The 14509-nt window shown below is 43.6% G+C and overlaps 1 protein-coding gene across 1 annotated transcript; it reads left to right on the top strand.

Annotated features, from left to right (window-relative positions):
* Positions 1 to 246: 246 nt before the first annotated feature.
* Positions 247 to 14230, top strand: ACBD7 (acyl-CoA binding domain containing 7). Its single transcript, XM_086939985.1, has 4 exons — positions 247 to 545; positions 8598 to 8715; positions 13871 to 13933; positions 14016 to 14230. Exons 1-4 carry the CDS (start codon positions 534 to 536, stop codon positions 14087 to 14089), a joined length of 267 nt encoding a protein of 88 aa, XP_086796111.1. The 5' UTR covers positions 247 to 533; the 3' UTR covers positions 14090 to 14230.
* Positions 14231 to 14509: the final 279 nt, after the last annotated feature.

Here is a 14509-nt window from a genome sequence, read left to right as displayed (position 1 = left end):
GATCGGATTTTCTTCAAATGTGCAATCTGCCTAACCTAGTCGCGGCGACGGGGCCAGAAAACGAGCCCCACCCCCCTTGTAAATACGCAACATCTGTATGTAGGAAGAGTTTTCCACATGAGGAAACACTGAGGTAGTAAGAGACGATGCCTGTGGATCCTAGCAGGCTTCAGCTGCTGCATGTGATGATTCTCGTTAACCACTTATACTTCTTCTTTAAGACGGGCATTGCTACGTCTATCCTATCAGTGATTCCGAGATATTTCCCCGCAGTGACCCGGTCAGGTGCATGCTCAGATCTCGCCTGGGCGAGGTCCGCAGCCCCGTTATTGCCGCAGGCGCTGCCCTTCACAGCTGCCACCATCCCTGGGGCTTGCGATGATGTCACGCGCCTGGACCAATCGGAGGCTGAGTGACGGCTGCAGCTGGCTGCCGCTATAAGAGGAGGGAGCGCGCTGCAGGGACCATCATCTGACTGGGAAGACGTGCAGTGCAGACTCGGCAACTGCGCTTGCTGCGAACCTCTGGCCAAAATGTCTCTCCAGGTAACACCAACTGAAAGTCTGTGTTAGGGAAGCCACGTAGAGGGAAGGGAACAAATGGATCAGAGCGGGGTTTTAAGTGGGCCGGGTCCTGCCACTGCTCAACACCTCCAGTTCTAAAAAGCAGGTGCTGAGACGGGTCCCTCTTGGGCTCTTCATTTTTGCCCACATCCTCGGCGGAAAAAAAAATATTAACTCTGCAGTAGTGCCACCCTTTGATGTAACTTCAAAGAGACTCGCTGTAGTTCTCTTCATTTCAGAACTGAAGCATTTGCCATATTCTGTACAACGAAGCCATAGTTACTGCTTATTTAGCTTTTGCAACTAACAACCGTTAACAAAGCCAATAGTCCTGGCTTGTTGGAGGTCTAATGTTACTTGTTGTATTTTGTATATGGATGCAATGACAGAGGCAGGAAAGTACCAGTTGGGCTTCACACTGCTAAGCACAGATTTGTACATCCTTGTTATTAAGCCACGCCCTTAACTACATCGGATACGCACCTCTTTAGACCACCCACCCCCCCCCCCCCCCTATTCCATTCCACTTCAAGCCCTGGAGGAAGTGTGACTTCGAACAACAAGTGTTTCCTCAAAATGTCCCGGAAGTATAGACTATTTCAGTTTTTTGTTTTTACAATTTTTTGTTGCACTTATAATCAGCGTAGTTTCTCCCTCTTAACTCACTCATATTATCCGTTTAAATGCATCGCGCCCATATATCTATGCAGTGGCTGTGGGACAATATGAGGCTGGACCATCGATTGCCAATGCACAGAATAGAAACCGGCCTTGAAATTAGATGGGGAGGCGCTTGCTCGGTGTTCGGTTTCCTGGGGGGGGGGAGGGGGGGGGGTGGTCAGGTGGTTTAGGACACGGCTCCGCCTCCACTCGGAGAGGCCCATAAGAGCGCTGAACGTAAGAACGTTGCACCTTGTATTCATTGTTCATGATTTTCTTTTCTGTGCCATGTTGGGCGCATAGTGTATGTGTTCTGATCGTTTTTCGGTTCCAAGGCTAGTACATTATAGAGGTGTGAAGCGTTAACGCCCCCGGACTGGTTTAGAATACTTATGCTATAGCACGGAGATGCGGAACGTACTGCACCCGGTGTAAGGCGTCTCGGGGAGGGGGGTCGAGGGGAGCGGGGAGGTGTCAATTTTGCGCAGATAGGAAAGCTCATACATACCATGGTTTTTAACATGGTGCGGAGGGCCAGAAAGGAGTGATTAATACTAAAACAAAAAAATGTAAAAAAAAATTGGGCGATAAAACGCCTTCTCATAAATGAAATGCAGAGCTCTCAGTCTCCTACAAGAGTCCGATGACTTTAAAATGCTTGTCCAAAATGAAGTTTGACCATGCGTGCATTGGACTGAAATATTATGAAGGAACGCTGCTTGTTTGGTCCCTCCGGTATGTTCATGACGAATAAACTCTAACACATGTGTTACTATGCATTTTTTTTTTTTATGAAAGCGAGAGCCAATTCTTCCTTAAAATTAAAAAAAAATAGTTACTGAAGGTATTTTTTTTTTCTTGTGCTTTATCTTTGTTTAATTTTGAAACTCTCTACAGGGGCAGGATGCGATAATGTTACTTACAATTGCCTGGCCAGGGAGAACAATGAGGGTTCTGTGTCTAGTTCTGTAAGAATCTGGTTTGTCCGGGAGTCTGTATGTGGCCAGTCCCTTCCGCTAGACGTGAACACAAAGACGTGAAAGCAGACCTGCCCTGCTGTGCACATGAACTCATCCTTCGTGTTCAGTGTGTTAATCGGGCCTGGCACACATTGTGCTTCCAAAGGACGCGGCTGGCTTCCAATTACAAGGCAATGGTTGTGTTCATTGCAATCTGTAGAAGGAACTGCTGCCTCAGCCAGGGGCGCAACTAGAGGCAAATTTCGGAGGGGCTGAGAAAAAATTTCGGGGAGGGCCGACTCATCCAGCAATAGTTAAAGTGGAGCTGCAGGGGCTCTAGAAGGGGTGAAAAAACAACCAAAGCCTCATTTCATCATCATTTGATCTTTATTTCGACGTTTTCAGCCATAAAAGATTACAATTAAAACATATATTTCAACACGGTTATAAAATAATCATTTCATCATGAACATTAAAAATTCCATAAAATCGAGAATATACAATCACCCCTGACTACTATTCACAATTAAAAAACATCTCTTGGACCACATGGTTATCAAAAAGTTCGATAGTGCAAAAACAATATGCCCTGAGGTATTGGTCTTTAGGATTCTCAGTGCAACCGAGCATTTGTCAAAGCCCATGTTCTTACACAAGGGGACTAACCAATACTTCCTAGCTTTGCTATAAGCCGGGCAGAAAAAAAGTATGTCAAGTTCATCCTCATGACTGGCACTGCACCCCGGGCAGGCTTCCTTCGTGAGGGAAGGCCATTTGCTAGTGAAGGCCCTTACTGGTAATGTTCCATACTTCCATTGGATGTAGAGCTTCCTGGCTCCTACTGGGTAAATGACATTCAGGAATTCCTCAAAAACATATTAAGTCTTAATTGTTAAAAACAGTTTTGTCAGTGAACCAGCTCGAGTCCTGTAGCCATATGTTGCGTTTATGATCCATAAAGGACTTCGTAAGGAATTTACCCGAGACCTCCCTACATGCCTGTTCCGGTTCATGCCACATTGCAAGCATTCCCATTTTCAGCAATTCCTGCTTCACAAATACAAGCCAAGCAATTTTTGCTGTGGTTCATTACATCCTTCAGTTCAAGCCTGTAGTTTGCAAGCTCTGGAGTTATCCAGAGCCTGCGCCAGAACCGAAGAGGTTTCAAGGCTAGCTCATCCTGAATAAAACTCAGTCCTAAATCTAACCTTAATGGTAGAAGTGGTGTACCCTGGGGAAGCGCCAATAACTGCCGCATAAATTTATTCTCCAATTTGGCGATTTCTGGCCTGCAGGAGTGCCCCCAAAGTTCCCCACCGTAAAGAGCCGATGCCCTTGCCTCATTTACAAGCGAATGGTCTTTTAAGGACCTGTAAAGTACTCTGGTGCGGCTGTGTGTGCGCCCAGGAAGCGGTCTCAGCCCGGGCTGCCGCACACGACTGGGTGGGGGGCGGTGGGCTGAAGCCCTTTGATCCCAATGGGCGTTGGGCGCCTGGGCCCTCAGACGTGCGATCGTCTTGGCCTTCATGTCCTGGTGGTTGCTTGTTCTTGAATGACTAACACTCCGTGGGCTTTGGAAGAAGTGAAGGTTCTGCACAATGGTTTGCGCTTGTGTGTGTCACAAAATGTATAAAAAGTCTCAACAATGTCTCTTCAGCAGTTCTTTCTGTGTCGTTCTTAACACTGACTTACTACAAGAACTATTAATTTTTTATTTCCATGTTTATAAATTTTTGGTTGGGTGTGTGTGTGTTTGTGATTTTTTTTAAGTGTTTTTTTTTGTATTTACTTTATTCGATGGACAATTCATCATAAAAGTACAGAGTTTATACAGTACATTAAAAAAAATAAGAGTAGGGGCACAACACTCATATATTTGCAAACATCCTCATATACTACTCAGTAAAATTGTCTAAAATCAAGCTCAAAGCTAGTTATTTAAAAACCGTAAAGCACTTCATTGCCTAATGCTGTCCGTTGGTTAGGTTAGATGAGCGAGACGCTTGGCCCTCCTGGTACGGGTCTGCCATGCACTACCCAGAAATTTGGCTACCCCACACACCACAGCAGTAGAAGATGTGTCAGTACGAAGGACCCGGAGGGCCATTTTATGGCATCTGAGGCCCAGCCCCATGCATAGCGGTTTTAACCATATTTTCCTTGCGACCCTATAAGCCGGGCAGGCAAACAAAAAATGCGCTACTGACTCATTAGGGGCTGCACAGCCGGGGCATGATTTAGGGAAAACACCTTTACTTTTTCACCCAGAAGAAAAGTCATTCACCGGCAAAGTCCCGTGCCCGAATTTGAGGTAAAGTGCTCTGTCCAAGGGTTTCTCTATAAAGTCAAGGAAGGGTTCCAATTTTCTTGTACATTTGATCTCCAGAAATCGCTGGGAGATGGGCCCCCCCTTCACTATTTATGGTCGTTTCCTGTACCCAGTCCCAATAGTTTCTTAATCACTGCCTTAGGGGGCGGAGTTTGGCTCAACCATGATTCGCTTAGGCCCAGTTGCAGGGCCACCAGATCTCTCATGAATTTATTTTCCGATGTGGCTAGCTAAGTTATGTTCTCAAACCCCCAAAACTCAGAACCGTAAAGAGCTGCCGGTAATACTTGGCCATCATATATTGCTAGGGTCTGAGCCACAGATTTACTCATCGACTCCCGCTGTTCCCTTAATACCACCCCTGAGACTCTTTTGTGGTTTAGTAACATTTTGGCCAAGTGGTCTTTCCATCTCATCCGGCTATTTACCCTGACTCCCAGATAATCAAAAGAATCAACCAGCTCCAAAGGGACACCATTAAGCAAAATGTTATTCCTAAATCTCTTGGAGGGTGAGATAGCCATAAGCTTTGTTTTAGAGGTATTGATGGTGAGGCCTCTATCAATACAAAACTCACTAAAGCGGTCCAGGAGTTTTTGGAGACCTATGGGGGATTCGGAGATCAAGATGGTATCATCCGCGTAGAGTAGGTGTTTTTTTCCCCCCACCAGGGATGGTGCATCTGCCGCTTCCTCCCTCAAGTGATCCACCACACCATTCACAAAGAGGGAGAAACGGGTCGGTGCCATAACACATCCCTGGCGGACTCCACTCCTCACGAGCACCCTCTGTCAGTTGCCCCTGGGTGCCCCATCTGATCCTCGCATAGTTCCCTTCATGTAGCTTCACTATAAAGCCCAAAAGAGCCTTTGGGAAACTCATCTTCTCCAGGATGTCCCACAACCTTGCCCGTGTGTTTTTCACTTTCGGTCATGGCCATTTTCTCCACGGACCTACTTGCATCTCATTTTTAGTAAACTGGTGAGTTTGTACCTCTGACACAAGTTTCACCAATTAAGCACAACTCTCCATTCCCACCATCCATAAGGAGAGGATGTTGCCACCTCACCCGCATGTACTGCCACATGCTATGGTAGGTTCACCTTAATAATACAGGAGTTATTTTAGTGGGCATATAAAGTGACTTTACTACTAATGAAATGTAGAATGAGGTACACTATCAAAGAGACATAAATTCCTGGGACACACTGCGTCTAAGCTTCACATTAAAGATAAAGTGAAGAAATCACAAGTGGGCTAAAATTACATTTTGGTAGGATTGGTTATTATGTATTGGGGTGTTCTGGTGGTAAACTAAAACATTTGGGTAGTCTTTTAACTTTACTGGTGATACACGTTTCAGCCTTCTACGTGAAATACCTACGGAGGATCCATGACACTTGTTGGTCATAGAGGATCAACCCACCTCTTTCCTAGAGTAATCTTTGTGTGAGGTGATGGCAGCTTCTAATTGTGCGGGCCCCTTCCATGAGTGCGGACTCACCACCACGACTGCAGGGTCTTCATCCAGAGTGAGGAGGCTCTTCGAATCGGGCCCTCAGTTTTAGTGCCAGTGCAGTCCAGGGTAAGCTAATTTACCAAGAATCTAGCATCTTTCATAGAGAAGACTGATCAGGGAGTCTCCTTACTCTTGACAAAGGGGCATGAAAGAGGAAAAGAAAGGGTGCAGTGCTTGTGTCTGACTTAGACACAGAAGAAAGTGGGTTTGCTTATTGAATATGCACATCTAATGACATTCTAAGCCTTCAACAGAATTCACTGAACTCCACACAGTAGGAGGTGCTCAAAAAATGGCGTCTTAACACCCATCCACTGGGGTGTAAATCAATCTGTGGACCTAAGAGATCCAGACCACATATTATGCACACTATACACCAGAGCACACTCAATCGCTATGTCTATAATCCAATCAGAACACATTTCAAATGATAGAGAATTATGGAAAGGATTTACTCTTGGTAAAGTTTCCAGCAAGTCTTTGATCCAGTTTCCTTAAAGTCAAACTTCAATAAGTATTTCAGCCACACTTCCAGATCCGGTCTTGTGTTTTATTTCCAGAGAGTGAATGTAGATACAGTAGACTGTATCTACATTCACTCTTTGGAAATGTGGCTGAAATACTTATTGGAGTTTGACTTTCAGGAAACTGGATCAAAGACTTACTGGAAACTTTACCAAGAGGAAATCCTTTCCATAATTCTCTATCATTTGAAATGTGTTCTGATTGGATTATAGACATAGTGATTGAGTGTGCTCTGGTGTATAGCATGTGTAACTTCTGTCTATGATGGCTTACAGTGGACACATCGGGATCCTCAGCTTAAAGTATTTATCTTTGACTGTACAAAAAACAGAGATTAACTAGACGGTTACATGTTTAGATGATTGTTCAGCAATTATTTCATACTAAGAACCTTTAAAAGTGCCGAAGAGTACAGCTTGCTTTTGGGATTGATTTGAATAGCCTAAATTTATATTTCCGAAGTCACGCAAAGATGTCCTGCTACTTGAGGGATTTGCTGCCATTTGTACTTTATTCGTAGAGATGCTGTACTAATAGATAAAGTCTGCATCGATAACTAAATGTGTCCTTTAATCACTTGGGGAACTGGCATTAGGACAGCTGCTTAAAATCTGATTTGGACCTCTCAAGGATTCAAATCACTTTGAACAATTCAAACCGTTTGGAACAGATTTTCCGAATTCTTGGAAAAAATCAAAACGTGATTTTAGCATTGTGTAGAGATAAAGAGTACTTGTTTGAGCTCCAAGAGTGAATAGAAGTTATGAAATAAAAATAATTCGTTTTAACATGCTCTACAGAGGGTCCAATTTGTGCACCAACAAATTTACTTTCACGTTGGGTGTGCTAATTAGCTGGTGCACAATCTGCACTGGATTCAGAGCTTGACCTCTTTTAATGGTATATAAAATGCCAGTATTGCATATTATCCTTTCTGGCGAGCACAAACTTTGCATGGGCAGTACACTCTTCTAGTTCGCAACAGGTTTCACCTACGACAAATTGAGGGCACAGACACGTGTGATTTGCAATGGAGTTTGAATCCTGTTTTGGGCACAAACTCTATTTTGCACCCAAAATGAGATTTGAAGCTCCATGTTAATCTTACCCAACTTGTGCCAGAACTCAGTCTCTGCTCCTGGACAAGGTACCATAATAATCCTGCCTTTGTCTAGGCAGCAGGCTTTGTCTAACAGAAAAAAACAGTGTTTCTATCTGCACTGCTTCAATTACAGTAATTGGAACACCCGGAAAAGATTATGTATCCTGTTTTACATTTACATATTTATTTTTAGTCTCCATCAGACAAGTACGATGATAAGCGACGCCGATATTTATCTATCTTCCTCAGAACGTGCTACTAAATTAGTTTACTGACCGAGGGTCACCTCTGTCTCACGAGTGTAGACAGTATTATTCATAGGTTGAGGGGAGAATAGACTGTTTAGAGACTGACTGCTGTGGTAGATGAAGTTTTTAGGGAAATTGCGAGTTTGATATGTGCACCTGTTTACTACGAGCTTGTCTGACATGAAGAAATAGTAAACTGAAAGCGAGAGGATGCTTGCAACACACTCTTACCCCCCCCTCCCCCCACTACCACCACTCCATCGCTCTCACCCCAACCCATCCATGCGCACTGAGAGTACAGCTTTCAGAAGAGGACGCCTTAATCATCCTAGTTATTGGTACTTCTTTCTCAAAGAGTTGTCCCACCAGCTTCCTTTGATCTGTGGGGTGTAGACCATTTTATTCAGTGAGACCGAAGCAAGTCACCTTACTGATCAAAGTCCAGTGATTAAAAATGTTTTTGGCAGATAATTTTTATGAAGCAAGGATTGGGCGAAAACCCATATCAGTTTAGATTGAAAGTCGGTGTCTCATCAGAGATGTCTCTTCCTTTCTCTGTATCAGATAAAGGTGATAATAGTTAATAATTGACTATGGGATGATAATTTCTATAATGTTACTTGCTGATAAACTTTAGGCTGAAGTATATTTTGTTCTTTGAACAATCTTGTGGACTATTTTATGTTATTCAGGAAGAGTTTAAGAAGATTGCAGAAGATGTAAAAAAAGTGAAAACAAGACCAACCGATGATGAACTGAAGGAACTGTATGGGCTTTACAAGCAAGCCACTGTTGGTGACATCAATATAGGTAATGAAGCATTCTAGTCAAATAAGTACATTATATACATTTTTGTTTCCTTTCTTCAAAAGCTAATTAAAGCAGGCGAACATACACATGGTGGCACAAAAGAATGCAAGGCTAATTCCATGTGCAAAATTGCCAAAGGGTCAATGTCTAATTGTAATTTGTCAGAATGATGGTGAGGTCATGGTTGCAAATCTATTTGTGTGTTAGACTGCAGGCTCCAATTCCCCAGGAGCTTTGTGCTTGCAAGTAACCACAAATGTCTTTATTTTACACCACACCTGCCATAACTCTCTATCCTAATAACTGTTATTCTACAGTGAAGGAGCCATGGATGACTACCCTTTCCTACCTCTTTGAAGAAAGTAGGAGAGGTCACTGCAGGTGGAAAGAGAAAGGGCCATTCGTTTTCGTTGCTGTGGAAAGTATCAAGTAATGTGGGTACAAGAGGAGATTAGGGCACAAAGAGAAAGGGGAGTCCACCACTTCTGATTTTCATGCTAGAGTATTAGAAATGTTGCAGTTGAACATTTCAGTTTCTCCCCAATGCTCTTGCTGTTCTGATAAGATGCTGCATGTGGCCCTTTACCCTACACACATATTGAAATAGATAAAGGTAGACCCTAAAGCACAAGCATTGTCTCTGGCTTACTACGTGTAGTGTATACAGACCTAACTGTAGGCAATTAGTTGAGTGTCAGGAGAAGTTGGGCTTGTGTGGGTTCTTACCAGTCATGTTTCATGATGTCAGTAAGTTTAGTTTCAACACGTGAGGGAGGTATTCACAAATTACATTTTATAGTAAGTTGTGGAGTACTAACCCTATTCTACAAAATGCTGTTCACAAACCTACTCGAGGAGTTTTCGCCTCTGTTCAGGAAAAATGGAAAGTGCTCTCGTTTCAGAGTCAATAGATCAGGTAAGTTTGTCCCAAAATACATTTTTATTTAGTTAATCTTAAAACTGGCACACAGCCAACACGTTTCGTTCCCAATTTGCCAGAGGGAACTTCATCCGGGATCTTAAATGTCCCAACGGTGTTATCGATATAAATTGTATGGTAGATAAGTATGAACCTCCAAAGACTCAATCAACCTCAAATGAGAGGTGGACATGTGTTGTAGGATCTCGCACCCAAGTAATAAAGGATTCCAAATATCCAAAAGTGATTTAAAATTCACAAAGGTCCAAGGAGCCGCTTGACCTTCAAGGGACTTATTAATTAAAGGTTCCTGATGTGCGGCCTGTACAGTATAGCAGTCTCGCTTACCAGCATGATAACCAGCAGGTTATCATGCCGTTACGAGAGTCAATTTTAGATATTTGGAATCCTTTATTACTTGGGTGTTGAGATACTGCAACACATGCCCACCTCTCATTCGAGGTTGATTGAGTGTTTGGAGGTTCTACCATACAATTTATATCGATAATGCAGTTGGACATTTAAGAGCCCCGATTAAGTTCCCTCTGACAAATTGGGAACAAAACGAGTTGGCTATGTGCTAGTTTTAAGATTAACTAAATAAAGAAGTATTTTTGGACTAACTTGGCCTGATCGATTTACTCCGAGTGCACCTTCCATTTTTCCTGAACATTTGGCCACTATCCGCATCTCCAGATGGCGGGCGCAGGAAGCGATTGCACCATCTACTGATAGACTGTACATAGGGATTGGATGTGCTTGACCCTGGTCAGTCATTTGTTCTTCTCCTGCCAGTTGCACCTCTGCCTCTCCTATCTTTTTCTGTGCAGAGATCGGAATGCAGAGTTTCCGGGCATGTAAGTATACATTTTGGTAGCAAATGTGGGAGGGTTGGAAGAGTGGCTGTAATATGGGGAATACTTACTACTAAAGGGAACGAGTTTAGGAACTAAGGAGTGGTTAAGGGAGGGTCAGGGAGGGGGTTAGGGAGAGACTTGTACCACCTATAAAATAGTAAGCCCATTAGTTTCTTTTCGTGACTTTCCACACCAGAAGAATGGAGCCACGAGGAGCACATGTGAAACTGATGTGAATTTCTAAGGCCCTTCGAAGGGTGACCCTTACACTGTAATCAGTTCGCAGAGCCGGGAGGATGGGAGAGCCGGTAAAGAATCTGCAGCTAGATGGAATCACTAACGGATAAGGTGATTCCAAAGGTATCATGTAACATGTTAATCTGATAGACTTCAGGCGCAGAGTCCTTGAAGTAGAATAGATCCCCCAAGCAATACCTCCCTGGAGGTGGGTGTGTAAAACAGATTTTAGACCAAAGTCCTTTAGGACCAAACAGGCAAGTGCCCTTCAGGATGGACTGGATTATCCAGGCTGTACTGATTGGTAAATGTGTGCAGAGAAGCCCATGTTGCTGTCTGACCGATGTCCCAAGCAGGGACTCCGCCAGCTAACAGTGGTCGCAGCCTTTGCTCTTGTGGAATGAGCCTGCAAGCCCTTAGGAGGTGGATTCTTGGCCAAAGAATAGCATATTTTTATGCAGAGCACTATCCATCTTGAGATGGTCAGTTTCTGCACGGCCTTCCCTTTCTTGGCTCCTACATACCCTACGAATAGTTGATCATTGTATAATTGTATTTTGGCCAACATGGAAGGGCATTGCAACCTTTGGAAGGAAGAAGTACCTGTTCGAGCAAAAGCACTTAGCATTGCTTAGCAGTGGTAACGTGCACAGTCTTAACTCCTTGGACGCTCATGACGAGCTCAGCTCGTCATGATGTACACCTCCATACACTCATGACGAGCTGAGCTCGTCATGAACAATGGGATTTTAAAAAATCCAGCATTGACAATGAATTGTGTAAGCATTGATATGGTTAAAGGCTGTAAAAATTAGGCCAGAAACAATTGAGGGGAAAGGCAAAATGTTGGATGGGGAAGACCACCATAAGGCTGACAGGTCTTAAAATGGCACACAGTCCTTTCCTTTTTTTTTCACTTCTTGGTCTCAGTCTCTCATTTACCCTATGCCAGAAGTAAAGCAAACCGTCATGGTGGAATGGAGGGGTAGAGGTAAAGCAGACAGACCTCGAAGCAGAGCAGAGGCACTAGGGGTAGACCCAAAGCTGACCCGCTCCAGAAGGATGCTGGAGTACGAGGCCAAAAGGGGGATATGGGTGGAATATTTGCAAGCCATATAGCCATGGAGGGGGAAGGGGGTGACCTTGAGGACAAAATGGTAGAAGACTGGAAGTTCGACTGATTTTTGAGCACAGAAGATAGAGCAATGTATGCGCCACTGGATGGCAAGTAAAGAAGTTGCTTGCAGGCATGGACTGGAGATAGCAAAGGCACAGGCTGCCCTAGTGTGCAGACCTAAAACAGGCCGGCATAGTAAAGTAATTTAGTCATGATGGGGACACACAGTGGGGGCAGGGAGGGATTGTCCTCTACCTGCTACATATGCAAAAGGAACAATTGATGGACAGAATACTGGACAATGCAAACATTCAACTCCAGTCACAAGGATATGGGTTTAATCCATCACTCTTTTGCTCACCACACCACCCTAGTTTGGACCCAGCCATATGCAAATCAGTCTTGACCCTGTTACTTATGGGAAACCAGAAACAAGCATTCAGGGACCAGTTTCAGGGCATCACCCTTCATCAGGCAGGCTAGCTTGAATCCAGTGGTGTAGTGAGCTGGGACCAAACTGGAATGGCATAGTGAGCAATAAAACCCTATGGATTTAGGCCCAGATCTCTGTACTGGGGTGAATGTATGACATTGTTCTGCATTCTGTCCATGAATTGTCCTTTTTGCATTGGTATCCCTGAGTGGGATGGGTATACCCAGACGTGGGTCCCGTCCTCTCCATGCCACTGGAGTCAAGTTATCCTGGCTGAAAGCCCGAAACCGGTCCTAGGAGGCTTGTTTCCAGGCCAGGGAGGACCTGGCCTGGCAGTTCAGGCTGGACTGTTCCTATTGGGTGCAGGGTCAAAACTGATTTGCATATGGCTGGCTCCAAACTGGAATGCCCTAGTGAGCAAAAAACAATGGGTTTAGGCCCAGATCTCTGTACTGGGGTGAATGTAGGACATTGTTCTGCATTATGTCCATCAATTGCTCTTTTTACAACTCTCCCTGCTACAAACTGACTGGGCCAAAGTCCCATACCTCTTCCAAAAAAGGCGAAAAGAGTTCAGTCCAGCAATTGTTCTTTTTGCATTTTGTCACCCCGAGTGCGATGGGTATTCTCAGGCGTGGGTCCTGTGTCCTCCATGCCACTGGCTTCAGGCCTCCTGCTGATGAGTGGAGCTAACCCCAAAACCAGTCCTAAGATGCTTGTTTCCAGGGCGAGCGAGATCCAGACTGATTTTATTTGCATATTGCTGGGTTCAAACTGTAATGGTTTGGTGAACAAAAACACAATGGCTTTAGGCCCAGAATCTCTGACTGGGGGTGAGTTTGATGTGGTTCAGCATTCTGTCCATCAATTGTTCATTTTTGCATTATTCTAAAACGGCAACAGAGGTAAAGTGAGGGCCACTTAGAACAATATTTGTCAGGGCAGCTTTATCTGAGACTGCCAAAAATCGGTTCAAAGATTCATCTAGATCATGATGGCCTTCAACTTGGCTTTTCAGATATTTTCATGATCGCCCGATTAACTAACATTAACAAGCTGCTTCTGTAATCCGCTCTTGATGAGTGCTATCACAATTAATCTAGTAAAAACCCAATCCGCTTGAATATAAACCTGGCATTTAGACTACCGTCAATAGCTTGTATGCATGTCATTGTCTCTGCCAACACGAAATCTTGGGGAATGTATTTTGGTTGTGGCATGGTCTTGGTATCCAGTGGGAGCTGCTGTGGGGTGCATGAATCTATAGGAGTAGTTTATTGGATGTCCAGAGACTGACCTGTTTTAGAGTTCTCAGCAGTTTCTGGATAATTTTCATAACCAGACACAATGAGTTTCTCGGAGAGAGGCAAGTGCATGGTCATTCGATTTGCAATTGAACTAGTTTCAAATTTACATTGAATGGGGTCTTTTCAAAACCTGGATTACACTGAAAAGACGACAAACTGTTTGACATCAGCAGCTTTTTAAAGATATTTTTAAGATTCCGGATAGCATAGCTGCTAGAAGCGATGTAGCCTTATGCGAGAATGTATTGACCATAGTGTGTTTTTTTTTTTTTTTTTTTTTTTAAGATGCTCCTGGAATGCTAGAATTGAAGGCGAAGGCCAAATGGGAAGCATGGAATCTAAGAAAGGGTAAATACTCCATCTTGATTTAGAATGTAATCCTTTTTACAACCTGTAGCAAACAGATCAATAAACCTTTGTTTACCTTTAGGTACCTCAAAGGAAGATGCCATGGCTGCCTATATATCGAAAGCAAAGGAAATCATACAAAAGTATGGACTGTAACTTGCGTGAATATTGAAAGCCAGCGATGATGCCGAATTTCAATAATGTAAACCTCTGTGATAACTGCTTTGTATAGTTTTCTACCGTCTTGCTCTCGGAGCAGTTTTAAAGGAGCTAGAATAAACAAACCATTTGATCTTTGGTAAATGGTTAATGTGTTGATTTTTATGAATGGTAACTGTATGATTGCTACATAACTACTACAGTTCTTAGCTATCGATACCATAATGCTCTCTGCCCCCCACCCCTCTCAAAATCTGAACCCCCACCAGCTTCAAAATGAACAATCATTTACTTGATGCAGAATCACTCTAGTAAATTTAAAAGTATATCCTAATTGGCTAATTTTGCCATGTCAACACATCCATATTTATGTTTATTTTTTCTTTCTTCAACTAGATTGATTTGGTGGTAATGGTA

This window comes from Lissotriton vulgaris, chromosome 10, assembly GCF_964263255.1.
Source record: "Lissotriton vulgaris chromosome 10, aLisVul1.2, whole genome shotgun sequence".
NCBI lineage: Eukaryota > Metazoa > Chordata > Amphibia > Caudata > Salamandridae > Lissotriton > Lissotriton vulgaris.
This window is presented reverse-complemented; position numbering and strand designations above follow the sequence as displayed.

Excerpts from the sequence above, each read along its gene's own strand:
- ACBD7 (XM_086939985.1), top strand. Across the intron at positions 8,716-13,870 it reads TGTTGGTGACATCAATATAG|ATGCTCCTGGAATGCTAGAA; the intron begins GTAATGAAGCAT and ends TTTTTTTTTAAG. Across the intron at positions 13,934-14,015 it reads AGCATGGAATCTAAGAAAGG|GTACCTCAAAGGAAGATGCC; the intron begins GTAAATACTCCA and ends GTTTACCTTTAG.